The 13,762-nt window shown below is 70.8% G+C and overlaps 1 protein-coding gene across 1 annotated transcript in view; it reads right to left on the bottom strand.

Moving 5' to 3' along the window:
* Nucleotides 1–1,287: 1,287 nt before the first annotated feature.
* The window catches only part of LOC140410949 (rho GTPase-activating protein 4-like), a 108,165-nt gene continuing 95,690 nt past the window's right edge, over nucleotides 1,288–13,762 (bottom strand). The window contains exon 9 of the mRNA XM_072499804.1: nucleotides 1,288–1,343. Coding sequence (XP_072355905.1) covers nucleotides 1,288–1,343 — 56 coding nt within the window. The remainder of the gene's footprint in view (nucleotides 1,344–13,762) is intronic.

The following is a 13,762-nucleotide window of genomic DNA, read 5'->3' as shown; positions in this document are numbered from 1 at the left end:
GGGAGGCCCCACGGTGCAGGGACACCAGGGGGAGGGCCCCAGGGTGCAGGGACACCAGGGGGAGGGCCCCACGGTGCAGGGACACCAGGGGGAGGGCCCCACGGTGCAGGGACACCAGGGGGAGGGCCCCACGGTGCAGGGACACCAGGGGGAGGCCCTACTGTGCAGGGACACCAGGGGGAGGGCCCCACGGTGCAGGGACACCAGGGGGAGGGCCCCACGGTGCAGGGACACCAGGGGGAGGGACCACGGTGCAGGGACACCGGGGGGAGGGCCCAACGGTGCAGGGACACCAGGGGGAGGGTCCCACGGTGCAGGGACACCGGGGGAAGGTTCCCACGGTGCAGGGACACCAGGGGGAGGGTCCCACGGTGCAGGGACACCAGGGGGAGGGCCCCACGGTGCAGGGACACCAGGGGGAGGGTCCCACGGTGCAGGGACACCAGGGGGAGGGTCCCACGGTGCAGGGACACCAGGGGGAGGGCCCCACGGTGCAGGGACACCAGGGGAGGGCCCCACGGTGCAGGGACACCAGGGGAGGGCCCCACGGTGCAGGGACACCAGGGGGAGGGCCCCACGGTGCAGGGACACCAGGGGGAGGGACCACGGTGCAGGGACACCGGGGGGAGGGCCCAACGGTGCAGGGACACCAGGGGGAGGGTCCCACGGTGCAGGGACACCGGGGGAAGGTTCCCACGGTGCAGGGACACCAGGGGGAGGGTCCCACGGTGCAGGGACACCAGGGGGAGGGCCCCACGGTGCAGGGACACCAGGGGGAGGGTCCCACGGTGCAGGGACACCAGGGGGAGGGTCCCACGGTGCAGGGACACCAGGGGGAGGGCCCCACGGTGCAGGGACACCAGGGGAGGGCCCCACGGTGCAGGGACACCAGGGGAGGGCCCCACGGTGCAGGGACACCAGGGGGAGGACCCCACGGTGCAGGGACACCAGAGGGAGGCCCCACGGTGCAGGGACACCAGGGGGAGGGTCCCACGGAGCAGGGAGACCACGGGGAGGGTTGGTGTGATGGTTGGCACTGTCACTGGGCTAGTAAACCAGAGACCCAGAGTGATGCTCGGACCCAGGTTCAAATCCCAACAGAGCAGACGGTGAAATTTTAATTCAATAAAATCTGGAGTTAAAAGTCTAATGGTGACGATGGAACCACTGCCGTCCGGGTCACTAATGTCCTTCAGGGGAGGGAACGTGCAGCCCTGAGCCGGTCTGGTCTGCACGGGACTCCAGACCCACAGCAATGTGACTCTCGACAGCCCCTCGCGAGGGCAGTTAGGGTGCACCGCCGCAGGTGCCCACGGACCGGGAACACATTAAATAACATATTTCTGAAAGAAACGATGGTGCAGGAGAAGGTGAATGTGGGAGAAGAGAGTGGAGGAGAAGGTGAGTGTGTAAGGAAGGGAGTGGAGGATCAGGGGTGGGGGGGGAGCGGGGGGGGGGGTTGGGGGAGCGGGGGGTTGGGGGAGCGGGGGGGGGTTGGGGGAGCGGGGGGGAGGTTGGGGGAGCAGGGGGGGTTGGGGGAGCAGGTGAGGGGTTGGGGGAGCAGGGAGGGTTGGGGGAGCGGGGGGGGTTGGGGGAGCAGGGGGGGTTGGGGGAGCATAGAATCATAGAAGTTTACAGCATGGAAACAGGCCCTTCGGCCCAACCAGTCCATGCCGCCCAGTTTTTACCATTAAGCTAGTCCCAGTTGCCCGCACTTGGCCCATAACCCTCTATACCCATCTTACCCATGTAACTATCTAAATGCTTTTTAAAAGGCACAATTGTACCCGCCTCTACTACTACCTCTGGCAGCCCATTCCAGACACTCACTGCCCTCTGAGTGAAGAAATTGCCCCTCTGGGCCCTTCTGAATCTCTCCCCTCTCACCTTAAACCTATGCCCTCTAGTTTTAGACTCCCCTACCTTTGGGAAAAGATGTTGACTATCTACCTTATCTATGCCCCTCATTATTTTATAGACCTCTATAAGATCACCCCTAAGCCTCCTACGCTCCAGGGAAAAAAGTCCCAGTCTATCCAGCCTCTCCTTATAACTCAAACCATCAAGTCCCGGCAACATCCTAGTAAATCTTTTCTGCACTCTTTCTAGTTTAATAATATCCTTTCTATAATAGGGTGACCAGAACTGCACACAGTATTCCAAGTGTGGCCGTATCAATGTCTTGTACAACTTCAACAAGACTTCCCAACTCCTGTATTCAATGTTCTGACCAATGAAACCAAGCATGCCGAATGCCTTCTTCACCACCCTGTCCACCTGCGACTCCACCTTCAAGGAGCTATGAACCTGTACTCCTAGATCTCTTTGTTCTATAACTCTCCCCAACGCCATACCATTAACTGAGTAGGTCCTGGCCTGATTCGATCTGCCAAAATGCATCACCTCACATTTATCTAAATTAAACTCCATCTGCCATTCGTCGGCCCACTGGTCTAATTGATCCAGATCCCGTTGCAATCCTAGATAACCTTCTTCACTATCCACTGTGCCACCAATCTTGGTGTCATCTGCAAACTTACTAACCATGCCTCCTAAATTCTCATCCAAATCATTAATATAAATCACAAATAACAGTGGACCCAGCACCGATCCCTGAGGCACACCACTGGTCACAGGCCTCCAGTTTGAAAAACAACCCTCTACAACCACCCTCTGCCTTCTGTCGTCCAGCCAATTTTGAATCCAATTGGCAACCTCACCCTGGATCCCGTGAGCTTTAACCTTCTGCAACAACCTACCATGCGGTACCTTGTCAAAGGCTTTGCTAAAGTCCATGTAGACAACGTCTACTGCACTGCCCTCATCTACCTTCTTGGTCACCCCCTCAAAAAACTCAATCAAATTTGTGAGACATGATTTTCCACGCACAAAGCCATGCTGACTGCCCCGAATCAGTCCTTGTCTCTCTAAATGCTTGTAGATCCTGTCTCTCAGAATACCTTCTAGCAACTCACCTACTACAGACGTTAGGCTCACCGGTCTGTAGTTCCCAGGCTTTTCCCTTCTTAAACAAGGGCACAACATTCGCCACTCTCCAATCTTCAGGCACCTCACCTGTGGCTGCCGATAATTCAAATATCTCGGTTAGGGGACCCGCAATTTCCTCCCTAGCCTCCCACAACATCCTGGGATACATTTCATCAGGTCCCGGGGATTTATCTACCTTGATGCGCTTTAAGACTTCCAGCACCTCCTCCTCTGTAATATGCACACTTCTCAAGACATCACTATTCATTTCCCTTAGTTTCCTAACATCCATGCCTTTCTCCACCGTGAATACCGATGAGAAATATTCATTCAGGATCTCACCCAACACTTGTGGCTCTGCACATAGATGTCCTTGTTGATCCTTAAGAGGCCCTACTCTGTCCCTAGTTACTCTTTTCCCCTTTATGTATCTGTAGAATCTCTTTGGATTCTCCTTTGCATTATTTGCCAAAGCAATTTCATGTCCCCTTTTTGCCCTCCTGATTTCCCTCTTAACTCTATTTCGACAATCTCTATACTCTTCAAGGAATCCACTTGATCCCAGTTGTTTATGTACGTCATATGCCTCCTTCTTCTTTTTGACCAGAGTCTCAATATCTCGAGTCATCCAGGGTTCCCTACTTCTACCAGCCTTGCCCTTCACTCTAAAGGGAATGTGCTTACCCTGCACCCTGGTTAACACATTTTTAAAAGCCTCCCATTTACCAGCCGTCCCTTTGCCTGCCAACATCTCCCCCAATCTACCTCTGCAAGTTCCTGTCTGATACCATCAAAATTGGCCTTGCCCCAATTAAGAATTTTAAATCTTGGGCCAGACCTATCATTCTCCATAGCTATCTTAAAACTAATGGAGTTATGGTCACTTGACCCAAAGTGATCCCTCACTAACACTTCTATCACTTGCCCTTCCTTATTTCCCAAGACGAGGTCAAGTTTTGCCCCCTCTCTAGTCGGTCCATCCACATACTGAATGAGCGGGGGTGTTTGGGGGAGCGGGGGGGTTGGGGGAGCGGGGGGGGTTGGGGGAGCGGGGGGGTTGGGGGAGCGGGGGGGTTGGGGGAGCGGGGGGGTTGGGGGAGCGGGGGGGGGGGTTGGGGGAGTGGGGGGGTTTGGGGGAGTGGGGGGGTTTGGGGGAGTGGGGGGGGTTGGGGGAGCGGGGGGGTTTGGGGGAGTGGGGGGGTTGGGGGAGCGGGGGGGTTGGGGGAGCGAGGGGGTTGGGGGAGCGGGGGGGGTTGGGGGAGCGGGGGGTTGGGGGAGCGGGGGGGTTGGGGGAGCGGGGGGGGGTTGGGGGAGCGGGGGGGTTTGGGGGAGTGGGGGGGTTGGGGGAGCGGGGGGGTTGGGGGAGTGGGGGGGTTGGAGGAGCGGGGGGGTTGGAGGAGTGGGGGGGTTGGAGGAGCGGGGGGGTTGGAGGAGCGGGGGGGTTGGAGGAGTGGGGGGGTTGGAGGAGTGGGGGGGTTTGGGGGAGTGGGGGGGTTGGGGGAGCGGTGGGGTGTTGGGGAGTGAGGGGGTTTGGGGGAGTGGGGGGGTTGGGGGAGTGTTGGGGAGTGGGGGGTTGAGGGAGTGGGGGGGTTGGGGGAGCGGGGGGGGTTGGGGGAGCGGGGGGGTTGGGGGAGCGGGGGGGTTGGGGGAGCGGGGGGGTTGGGGGAGCGGGGGGGGTTGGGGGAGCGGGGGGGTTGGGGGAGCGGGGGGGTTGGGGGAGCGGGGGGGGGGTTGGGGGAGTGGGGGGGGTTTGGGGGAGTGGGGGGGTTTGGGGGAGTGGGGGGGTTGGGGGAGCGGGGGGGTTTGGGGGAGTGGGGGGGTTGGGGGAGCGGGGGGGTTGGGGGAGCGAGGGGGTTGGGGGAGCGGGGGGGGTTGGGGGAGCGGGGGGGTTGGGGGAGCGGGGGGGTTGGGGGAGCGCGGGGGGGTTGGGGGAGCGGGGGGGTTTGGGGGAGTGGGGGGGTTGGGGGAGCGGGGGGGTTGGGGGAGCGGGGGGGTTGGGGGAGCGGGGGGGTTGGAGGAGCGGGGGGGTTGGAGGAGCGGGGGGGTTGGAGGAGTGGGGGGGTTGGAGGAGTGGGGGGGTTTGGGGGAGTGGGGGGGTTGGGGGAGCGGTGGGGTGTTGGGGAGTGAGGGGGTTTGGGGGAGTGGGGGGGTTGGGGGAGCGGTGGGGTGTTGGGGAGTGGGGGGGTTGAGGGAGTGGGGGGGTTGGGGGAGCGGGGGGGGTTGGGGGAGCGGGGGGGTTGGGGGAGCGGGGGGGTTGGGGGAGCGGGGGGGGTTGGGGGAGCGGGGGGGGGGGTTGGGGGAGTGGGGGGGGTTTGGGGGAGTGGGGGGGTTTGGGGGAGTGGGGGGGTTGGGGGAGCGGGGGGGTTTGGGGGAGTGGGGGGGTTGGGGGAGCGGGGGGGTTGGGGGAGCGGGGGGGTTGGGGGAGCGGTGGGGAGTTGGGGAGTGGGGGGGTTGAGGGAGTGGGGAAGTTGAGGGAGCGGGGGGGTTGGGGGAGCGGGGGGGTTGGGGGAGTGGGGGGGTTGTGGGAGTGGGGGGGTTGTGGGAGTGGGGGGGTTGGGGGAGCGGGGGGGTTTAGGGGAGTGGGGGGGTTGGGGGAGCGGGGGGGGTTGGGGGAGTGGGGGGGGTTGGGGGAGCGGGGGGGTTGGGGGAGCGGGGGGGGTTGGGGGAGCGGGGGGGGGGTTGGGGGAGCGGGGGGGGTTGGGGGAGCGGGGAGGTTTGGGGGAGTGGGGGGGTTGGGGGAGCGGTGGGGTGTTGGGGAGTGGGGGGGTTGAGGGAGTGGGGGGGTTGAGGGAGTGGGGGGGTTGAGGGAGCGGGGGGGGTTGGGGGAGCGGGGGGGTTTGGGGAGCGGGGGGGGTTGGAGGAGTGGGGGGGTTGAGGGAGTGGGGGGGTTGGGGAGCGGGGGGGTTGGGGGAGTGGGGGGGTTGGGGGAGCGGGGGGGTTGGAGGAGTGGGGGGGTTGGAGGAGTGGGGGGGTTTGGGGGAGTGGGGGGGGTTGGGGGAGCGGGGGGGTTGAGGGGGTTGGGGGAGCGGGGGGGTTGAGGGAGCGGGGGGGGTTGGGGAGCGGGGGGGTTGAGGGAGCGGGGGGGGGTTGGGGGAGCGGGGGGGTTTGGGGAGCGGGGGGGTTGGAGGAGTGGGGGGGTTGGGGGAGCGGGGGGGTGGGGGAGGGGGTTGGGGGAGCGGGGGGGGGTTGGGGGAGCGGGGGGGTTGGGGGAGCGGGGGGGGTTGGGGAAGCGGGGGGTTGGGGGAGCGGGGGGGTTGGGGGAGCGGGGGGGGTTGGGGGAGCGGGGGGGTTGGGGGAGCGGGGGGGGTTGGGGGAGCGGGGGGGTTTGGGGAGCGGGGGGGTTGGAGGAGTGGGGGGGTTGGGGGAGCGGGGGGGGTTTGGGGGAGTGGGGGGGTTGGGGGAGCGGGGGGTGTTGGGGAGTGGGGGGGTTGAGGGAGCGGGGGGGGTTGGGGAAGCGGGGGGGTTGGGAGCAGGGGGGTTTGGAGGAGCAGGGGGTTTGGAGGAGCGGGGGGGGGTTGGGGGGCGAGGGGGGTTGGGGGAGCGGGGGGGTTGGGGGAGCGGGGGGGTTGGGGGAGCGGAAGTGTTGGGTAGCGGAGGGGTTGGGGGAGCGGGGGGTTTGGGGGAGCGGGAGGGGTTGGGGGAGCGGGGGGGTTGGGGGGTGCGGGGGGAGGTTGGGGGAGCGGGGGGGTTGGGGGAGCAGGGGGGTTGGGTGAGCGGGGGGGGGTTGGGGGAGCGGGAGGGTTTGGGGGAGTGGGAGGGGTTGGGGGAGCGGGGGGGGGTTGGGGGAGCGGGGGGGGTTGGGGAGGTTGGTGGAGCGGGGGGAGTTGGAGGAGCAAGGGGGGTTGGGGGAGCGAGGGGGTTGGGGGAGCGGGGGGGGGGGGAGGTTGTGGGAGCGGGGGGAGGTTAGGGAGCGGGGAGGAGGTTGGGGAGCGGAGGGGAGGTTGGGGAGTGGGGGGGAGCAGGGGGCGGGGGGGAGAAGGGGGCGGGGGGGAGAAGGGGGCGGGGGGGAGCAGGGGGCGGGGGGGAGCAGGGTGCTGGGGGGATGGGGGGAGCGGGGGGGTTGGGGGAGCGGGGGGTTTGGGGGTGCGGGGGTGGGGGTTGGAGGAGCGGGGGAGGTTGGAGGAGCGGGGAGGTTGGGGGAGCGGGGGGGTTTGGGGAAGCGGGGGGGTTGGGGGAGTGGGGGGGTTGGGGGAGCGGGGGGGTTTGGGGGAGTGGGGGGGGTTGGGGGAGCGGGGGGGTTGGGGGAGCGGGGGGGTTGGGGGAGCGGGGGGGTTGGGGGAGCGGGGGGGTTGGGGGAGCGGGGGGGGGTTGGGGGAGCGGGGGGGTTTGGGGGAGTGGGGGGGTTGGGGGAGCGGGGGGGTTGGGGGAGTGGGGGGGTTGGGGGAGCGGGGGGGTTGGAGGAGCGGGGGGGGTTGGAGGAGTGGGGGGGTTGGAGGAGTGGGGGGGTTGGAGGAGTGGGGGGGTTTGGGGGAGTGGGGGGGTTGGGGGAGCGGTGGGGTGTTGGGGAGTGAGGGGGTTTGGGGGAGTGGGGGGGTTGGGGGAGCGGTGGGGTGTTGGGGAGTGGGGGGGTTGAGGGAGTGGGGGGGTTGAGGGAGCGGGGGGGTTGGGGGAGCGGGGGGGTTGGAGGAGTGGGGGGGTTGTGGGAGTGGGGGGGTTGTGGGAGTGGGGGGGTTGGGGGAGCGGGGGGGTTTGGGGGAGTGGGGGGGGTTGGGGGAGCGGGGGGGGTTGGGGGAGTGGGGGGGGGTTGGGGGAGTGGGGGGGGTTGGGGGAGCGGGGGGGGGTTGGAGGAGCGGGGGGGGTTGGGGGAGCGGGGGGGGTTGGTGGAGCGGGGAGGTTTGGGGGAGTGGGGGGGTTGGGGGAACGGTGGGGTGTTGGGGAGTGGGGGGGTTGAGGGAGTGGGGGGGTTGAGGGAGTGGGGGGGTTGAGGGAGCGGGGGGGGTTGGGGGAGCGGGGGGGTTTGGGGAGCGGGGGGGGTTGGAGGAGTGGGGGGGTTGAGGGAGTGTGGGGGGTTGGGGAGCGGGGGGGTTGGGGGAGTGGGGGGGTTGGGGGAGCGGGGGGGTTGGAGGAGTGGGGGGGTTGGAGGAGTGGGGGGGTTTGGGGGAGTGGGGGGGGTTGGGGGAGCGGGGGGGTTGAGGGAGCGGGGGGGGGTTGGGGGAGCGGGGGGGTTGAGGGAGCGGGGGGGGGTTGGGGGAGCGGGGGGGTTTGGGGAGCGGGGGGTTGGAGGAGTGGGGGGGTTGGGGGAGCGGGGGGGTTGGGGGAGCGGGGGGGTGGGGGAGGGGGTTGGGGGAGCGGGGGGGGGTTGGGGAGCGGGGGGGTTGGGGGAGCGGGGGGGGTTGGGGAAGCGGGGGGTTGGGGGAGCGGGGGGGTTGGGGGAGCGGGGGGGGTTGGGGGAGCGGGGGGGTTTGGGGAGCGGGGGGGTTGGAGGAGTGGGGGGGTTGGGGGAGCGGGGGGGGTTTGGGGGAGTGGGGGGGTTGGGGGAGCGGGGGGTGTTGGGGAGTGAAGGGGTTGAGGGAGTGGGGGGGGTTGGGGAGCGGGGGGGTTGGGGGAGTGGGGGGGTTGGGGGAGCGGGGGGGTTGGGGGAGCGGGGTGGTTGGAGGAGTGGGGGGGTTGGAGGAGTGGTGGGGTTTGGGGGAGTGGGGGGGGTTGGGGGAGCGGGGGGGTTGAGGGAGCGGGGGGGGGTTGAGGGAGCGGGGGGGGGTTGAGGGAGCGGGGGGGGGTTGGGGGGGTTGGGGGAGCGGGGGGGTTGAGGGAGCGGGGGGGGGTTGGGGGAGCGGGGGGGTTTGGGGAGCGGGGGGGTTGGAGGAGTGGGGGGGTTGGGGGAGCGGGGGGGTGGGGGAGGGGGTTGGGGGAGCGGGGGGGGGGTTGGGGGAGCGGGGGGGTTGGGGGAGCGGGGGGGGTTGGGGAAGCGGGGGGTTGGGGGAGCGGGGGGGTTGGGGGAGCGGGGGGGGGTTGGGGGAGCGGGGGGGTTTGGGGAGCGGGGGGGTTGGAGGAGTGGGGGGGTTGGGGGAGCGGGGGGGGTTTGGGGGAGTGGGGGGGTTGGGGGAGCGGGGGGTGTTGGGGAGTGGGGGGGTTGAGGGAGCGGGGGGGTTGGGGAAGCGGGGGGGTTGGGAGCAGGGGGGTTTGGAGGAGCAGGGGGTTTGGAGGAGCGGGGGGGGGTTGGGGGGCGAGGGGGGTTGGGGGAGCGGGGGGGTTGGGGGAGCGGAAGTGTTGGGTAGCGGAGGGGTTGGGGGAGCGGGGGGTTTGGGGGAGCGGGAGGGGTTGGGGGAGCGGGGGGGTTGGGGGTGCATAGGGAGTTTGGGGGAGCGGGGGGGTTGGGGGAGCAGGGGGGTTGGGTGAGCGGGGGGGGTTGGGGGAGCGGGAGGGTTTGGGGGAGTGGGAGGGGTTGGGGGAGCGGGGGGGGGTTGGGGGAGCGGGGGGGGTTGGGGAGGTTGGTGGAGCGGGGGGAGTTGGAGGAGCAAGGGGGGTTGGGGGAGCGAGGGGGTTGGGGGAGCGGGGGGGGAGGTTGTGGGAGCGGGGGGAGGTTAGGGAGCGGGGAGGAGGTTGGGGAGCGGAGGGGAGGTTGGGGAGTGGGGGGGAGCGGGGGGGGTTTGGGGGAGTGGGGGGGTTGGGGGAGTGGGGGGGTTGGGGAGCGGGGGGGGGTTGGAGGAGCGGGGGGGTTGGAGGAGCGGGGGGGTTGGAGGAGTGGGGGGGTTGGAGGAGTGGGGGGGTTTGGACGAGTGGGGGGGTTGGGGGAGCGGTGGGGTGTTGGGGAGTAAGGGGGTTTGGGGGAGTGGGGGGGTTGGGGGAGCGGTGGGGTGTTGGGGAGTGGGGGGGTTGAGGGAGTGGGGGGGTTGAGGGAGCGGGGGGGTTGGGGGAGCGGGGGGGTTGGAGGAGTGGGGGGGTTGTGGGAGTGGGGGGGTTGTGGGAGTGGGGGGGTTGGGGGAGCGGGGGGGTTTGGGGGAGTGGGGGGGTTGGGGGAGCGGGGGGGGTTGGGGGAGCGGGGGGGGTTGGGGGAGCGGGGGGGGGTTGGGGGAGCGGGGGGGGTTGGGGGAGCGGGGAGGTTTGGGGGAGTGGGGGGGTTGGGGGAGCGGTGGGGTGTTGGGGAGTGGGGGGGTTGGGGGAGTGGGGGGGTTGAGGGAGTGGGGGGGTTGAGGGAGCGGGGGGGGGTTGGGGGAGCGGGGGGGTTTGGGGAGCGGGGGGGTTGGAGGAGTGGGGGGTTGAGGGAGTGGGGGGGGTTGGGGAGCGGGGGGGTTGGGGGAGTGGGGGGGTTGGGGGAGCGGGGGGGTTGGAGGAGTGGGGGGGTTGGAGGAGTGGGGGGGTTTGGGGGAGTGGGGGGGGTTGGGGGAGCGGGGGTGTTGAGGGAGCGGGGGGGGGTTGGGGGAGCGGGGGGGTTGAGGGAGCGGGGGGGGGTTGGGGGAGCGGGGGGGTTTGGGGAGCGGGGGGGTTGGAGGAGTGGGGGGGTTGGGGGAGCGGGGGGGTGGGGGAGGGGGTTGGGGGAGCGGGGGGGGGTTGGGGGAGCGGGGGGGTTGGGGGAGCGGGGGGGGTTGGGGAAGCGGGGGGTTGGGAGAGCGGGGGGGTTGGGGGAGCGGGGGGGGTTGGGGGAGCGGGGGGGTTTGGGGAGCGGGGGGGTTGGAGGAGTGGGGGGGTTGGGGGAGCGGGGGGGGTTTGGGGGAGTGGGGGGGTTGGGGGAGCGGGGGGTGTTGGGGAGTGGGGGGGGTTGAGGGAGCGGGGGGGGTTGGGGAAGCGGGGGGGTTGGGAGCAGGGGGGTTTGGAGGAGCAGGGGGTTTGGAGGAGCGGGGGGGGGTTGGGGGGCGAGGGGGGTTGGGGAGCGGGGGGGTTGGGGGAGCGGAAGTGTTGGGTAGCGGAGGGGTTGGGGGAGCGGGGGGTTTGGGGGAGCGGGAGGGGTTGGGGGAGCGGGGGGGTTGGGGGTGCGGGGGGAGGTTGGGGGAGCGGGGAGGTTGGGGGAGCGGGGGGGTTGGGGGAGCAGGGGGGTTGGGTGAGCGGGGGGGGTTGGGGGAGCGGGAGGGTTTGGGGGAGTGGGAGGGGTTGGGGGAGCGGGGGGGGGTTGGGGGAGCGGGGGGGGTTGGGGAGGTTGGTGGAGCGGGGGCAGTTGGAGGAGCAAGGGGGGTTGGGGGAGCGAGGGGGTTGGGGGAGCGGGGGGGGGGGAGGTTGTGGGAGCGGGGGCAGGTTAGGGAGCGGGGAGGAGGTTGGGGAGCGGAGGGGAGGTTGGGGGAGTGGGGGGGAGCAGGGGGCGGGGGGGAGAAGGGGGCGGGGGGGAGCAGGGGGCGGGGGGGAGCAGGGGGCGGGGGGGAGCAGGGTGCTGGGGGGGATGGGGGAGCGGGGGGGGTTGGGGGAGCGGGGGGGGTTGGGGGAGCGGGGGGTTTGGGGGTGCGGGGGTGGGGGTTGGAGGAGCGGGGGAGGTTGGAGGAGCGGGGAGGTTGGGGGAGCGGGGGGGTTTGGGGGAGCGGGGGGGTTGGGGGAGCGGAGGGGTTGGGTGAGCGGAAGGGTTGGGGGAGCGGAGGGGTGTGAGCGGAAGGGTTGGGGGAGCGGAGGGGTTGGGGGAGCGGGGGGGTTGGGGGAGCGGGGGGGTTGGGGGAGCGGGGGGGGTTGGGTGAGCGGGGGGGTTGGGGGAGCGGGGGGGTTGGGGGAGCGAGGGGGTTGGGGGAGCGGGGGGGTTGGGTGAGCAGGGGGGTTGGGGGAGCGGGGGGGGGTTGGGGGAGCGGGGGGGTTGGGTGAGCGGGGGGGGTTGGGGGAGCGGGAGGGTTTGGGGGAGCGGGAGGGTTTGGGGGAGTGGGAGGGGTTGGGGGAGCGGGGGGGGTTGGGGGAGCGGGGGGCGGTTGGGGAGGTTGGCGGAGCGGGGGGAGTTGGAGGAGCGGGGGGATTTGGGGGAGTGGGGGGGTTTGGGGGAGCGGAGGGTTTGGGGAGCGGAGGGGTTGGGGGAGCGGAGGGGTTGGGGGAGCGGAAGGGTTGGGAGAGCGGAGGGGTTGGGAGAGCGGAGGGGTTGGGGGAGCGGGGGGGGTTTGGGGAGCGGGGGGGGTTGGGGGAGCGGGGGGGGGTGGGGGAGGGGGTTGGGGGAGCGGGGGGGGGGTTGGGGGAGCGGGGGGGTTGGGGGAGCGGGGGGTTGGGGGAGCGGGGGGTTGGGGGAGCGGGGGGGTTGGAGGAGCGGGGGGGTTGGAGGAGCGGGGGGGTTGGGGGAGCGGGGGGTTTGGGGGAGCGGGGGGGTTTGGGGGAGCGGGGCGGGTTGGGGGAGCGGGGTGGGTTGGGGGAGCGGGGGGGTTGGGGGAGCGGGAGGGTTGGGGGAGCGGGAGTGTTGGGGGAGCGGGAGGGTTGGGGGAGCGGGGGGGTTGGGGGAGCTGGAGGGTTTGGGGAGCGGGAGGGTTTGGGGGAGCGGGGGGGTTTGGGGGAGCGGGGGGGTTGGGGGAGTGGGGGTGTTGGGGGAGTGGGGGGGTTGGGGGAGCGGGGGGGTTGGGGGAGCGGGGGGGTTGGGGGAGCGGCGGCAGGTTGGGGGAGCGGGGGGGGTGGGGAGCGGGGGGGTGGGGAGCGGGGGGTTTGGGGGAGTGGGGGGTTTGAGGGAGTGGGGGGGTTTGGGGGAGCGGGGGGGTTTGGGGGAGCGGGGGGGTTTGGGGGAGCGGGGGGGGTTGGGGGAGCGGGGGGGTTTGGGGGAGGGTGGGGGGAGTGGGGGAGTGGGGGGGGAGTGGGGGGGGTTGGGGGGGGTTGGTGGAGCGGGGGGGAGTGGGGGGGGTTGGTGGAGCGGGGGGGGAGTGGGGGGGTTGGGGGAGCGCGGGGGTTGGGGGAGTGGCGGGGTTTGGGGGAGTGGGGGGGTTTGGGTGAGCGGGGGGGTTTGGGGGAGCGGGGGGGTTTGGGGGAGCGGGGGGGTTTGGGGGAGCGGGGGGGTTTGGGGGAGCGGGGGGGTTTGGGGGAGCGGGGGGGTTTGGGGGAGCGGGGGGGTTTGGGGGAGCGGGGGGGTTTGGGGGAGTGGGGGGTTTGGGGGAGTGGGGGGTTTGGGGGAGTGGGGGGGTTGGGGGAGGGTGGGGGGAGTGGGGGAGTGGAGGGGAGTGGGGGGGTTGGGGGAGTGGGGGGGTTGGGGGAGCGGGGGGAGTGGGGGGGTTTGGGGGAGCGGGGGGGTTTGGGGCAGTGGGGGGTTTGGGGGAGCGGGGGGGTTTGGGGCAGTGGGGGGGTTGGGGGAGCGGGAGGTTTGGGGGAGTGGGGGGGTTGGGGGAGGGTGGGGGGAGTGGGGGGAGTGGGGGGGTTGGGGGAGTGGGGGATTTGTGGGAGCGGGGGGGAGCGGGGGGGGTTGGGGGAGGGTTGGGGGAGGGTGGGGGAGTGGGGGGGTTGGGGGAGCGGGGTGGGTTGGGGAGTGGGGTGGGTTGGGGAGTGGGGGGGGTTGGGGGAGCGGGGGGGTTGGGGAGGGTGGGGGGAGTGGGGGGGTTTGGGGGAGCGGGGGGGTTTGGGGGAGCGGGGGGGTTGGGGGAGTGGGGGGGGGTTGGGGGAGTGGGGGGGTTGGGGGAGGGTGGGGGGAGTGGGGGAGTGGGGGGGTTGGGGGAGTGGGGGGGTTTGGGGGAGTGGGGGGTTTGTGGGAGCGGGGGGAGCGGGGGGGGTGGGGGAGGGTGGGGGGAGTGGGGGGTTTGGGGGAGCGGTGGGGGGAGTTGGGGGGGTTGGGTAAGGGTGGGGGGAGTGGGGGGGTTGGGGGAGGGTGGGGGGGCTGGGGGGGTTGGGGGAGCGGGGGGGGTTGGGGGAGCGGGGGGGGTTGGGGGAGCGGGGGGGTTGGGGGAGCAGGGGGGGTTGGGGAGCGGGG

This window comes from Scyliorhinus torazame, chromosome 4 (assembly GCF_047496885.1).
Source record: "Scyliorhinus torazame isolate Kashiwa2021f chromosome 4, sScyTor2.1, whole genome shotgun sequence".
Lineage (NCBI taxonomy): Eukaryota > Metazoa > Chordata > Chondrichthyes > Carcharhiniformes > Scyliorhinidae > Scyliorhinus > Scyliorhinus torazame.
Note: the sequence above shows the minus strand (reverse complement) of the source record. Positions and strands in the feature narration are given on the sequence as shown.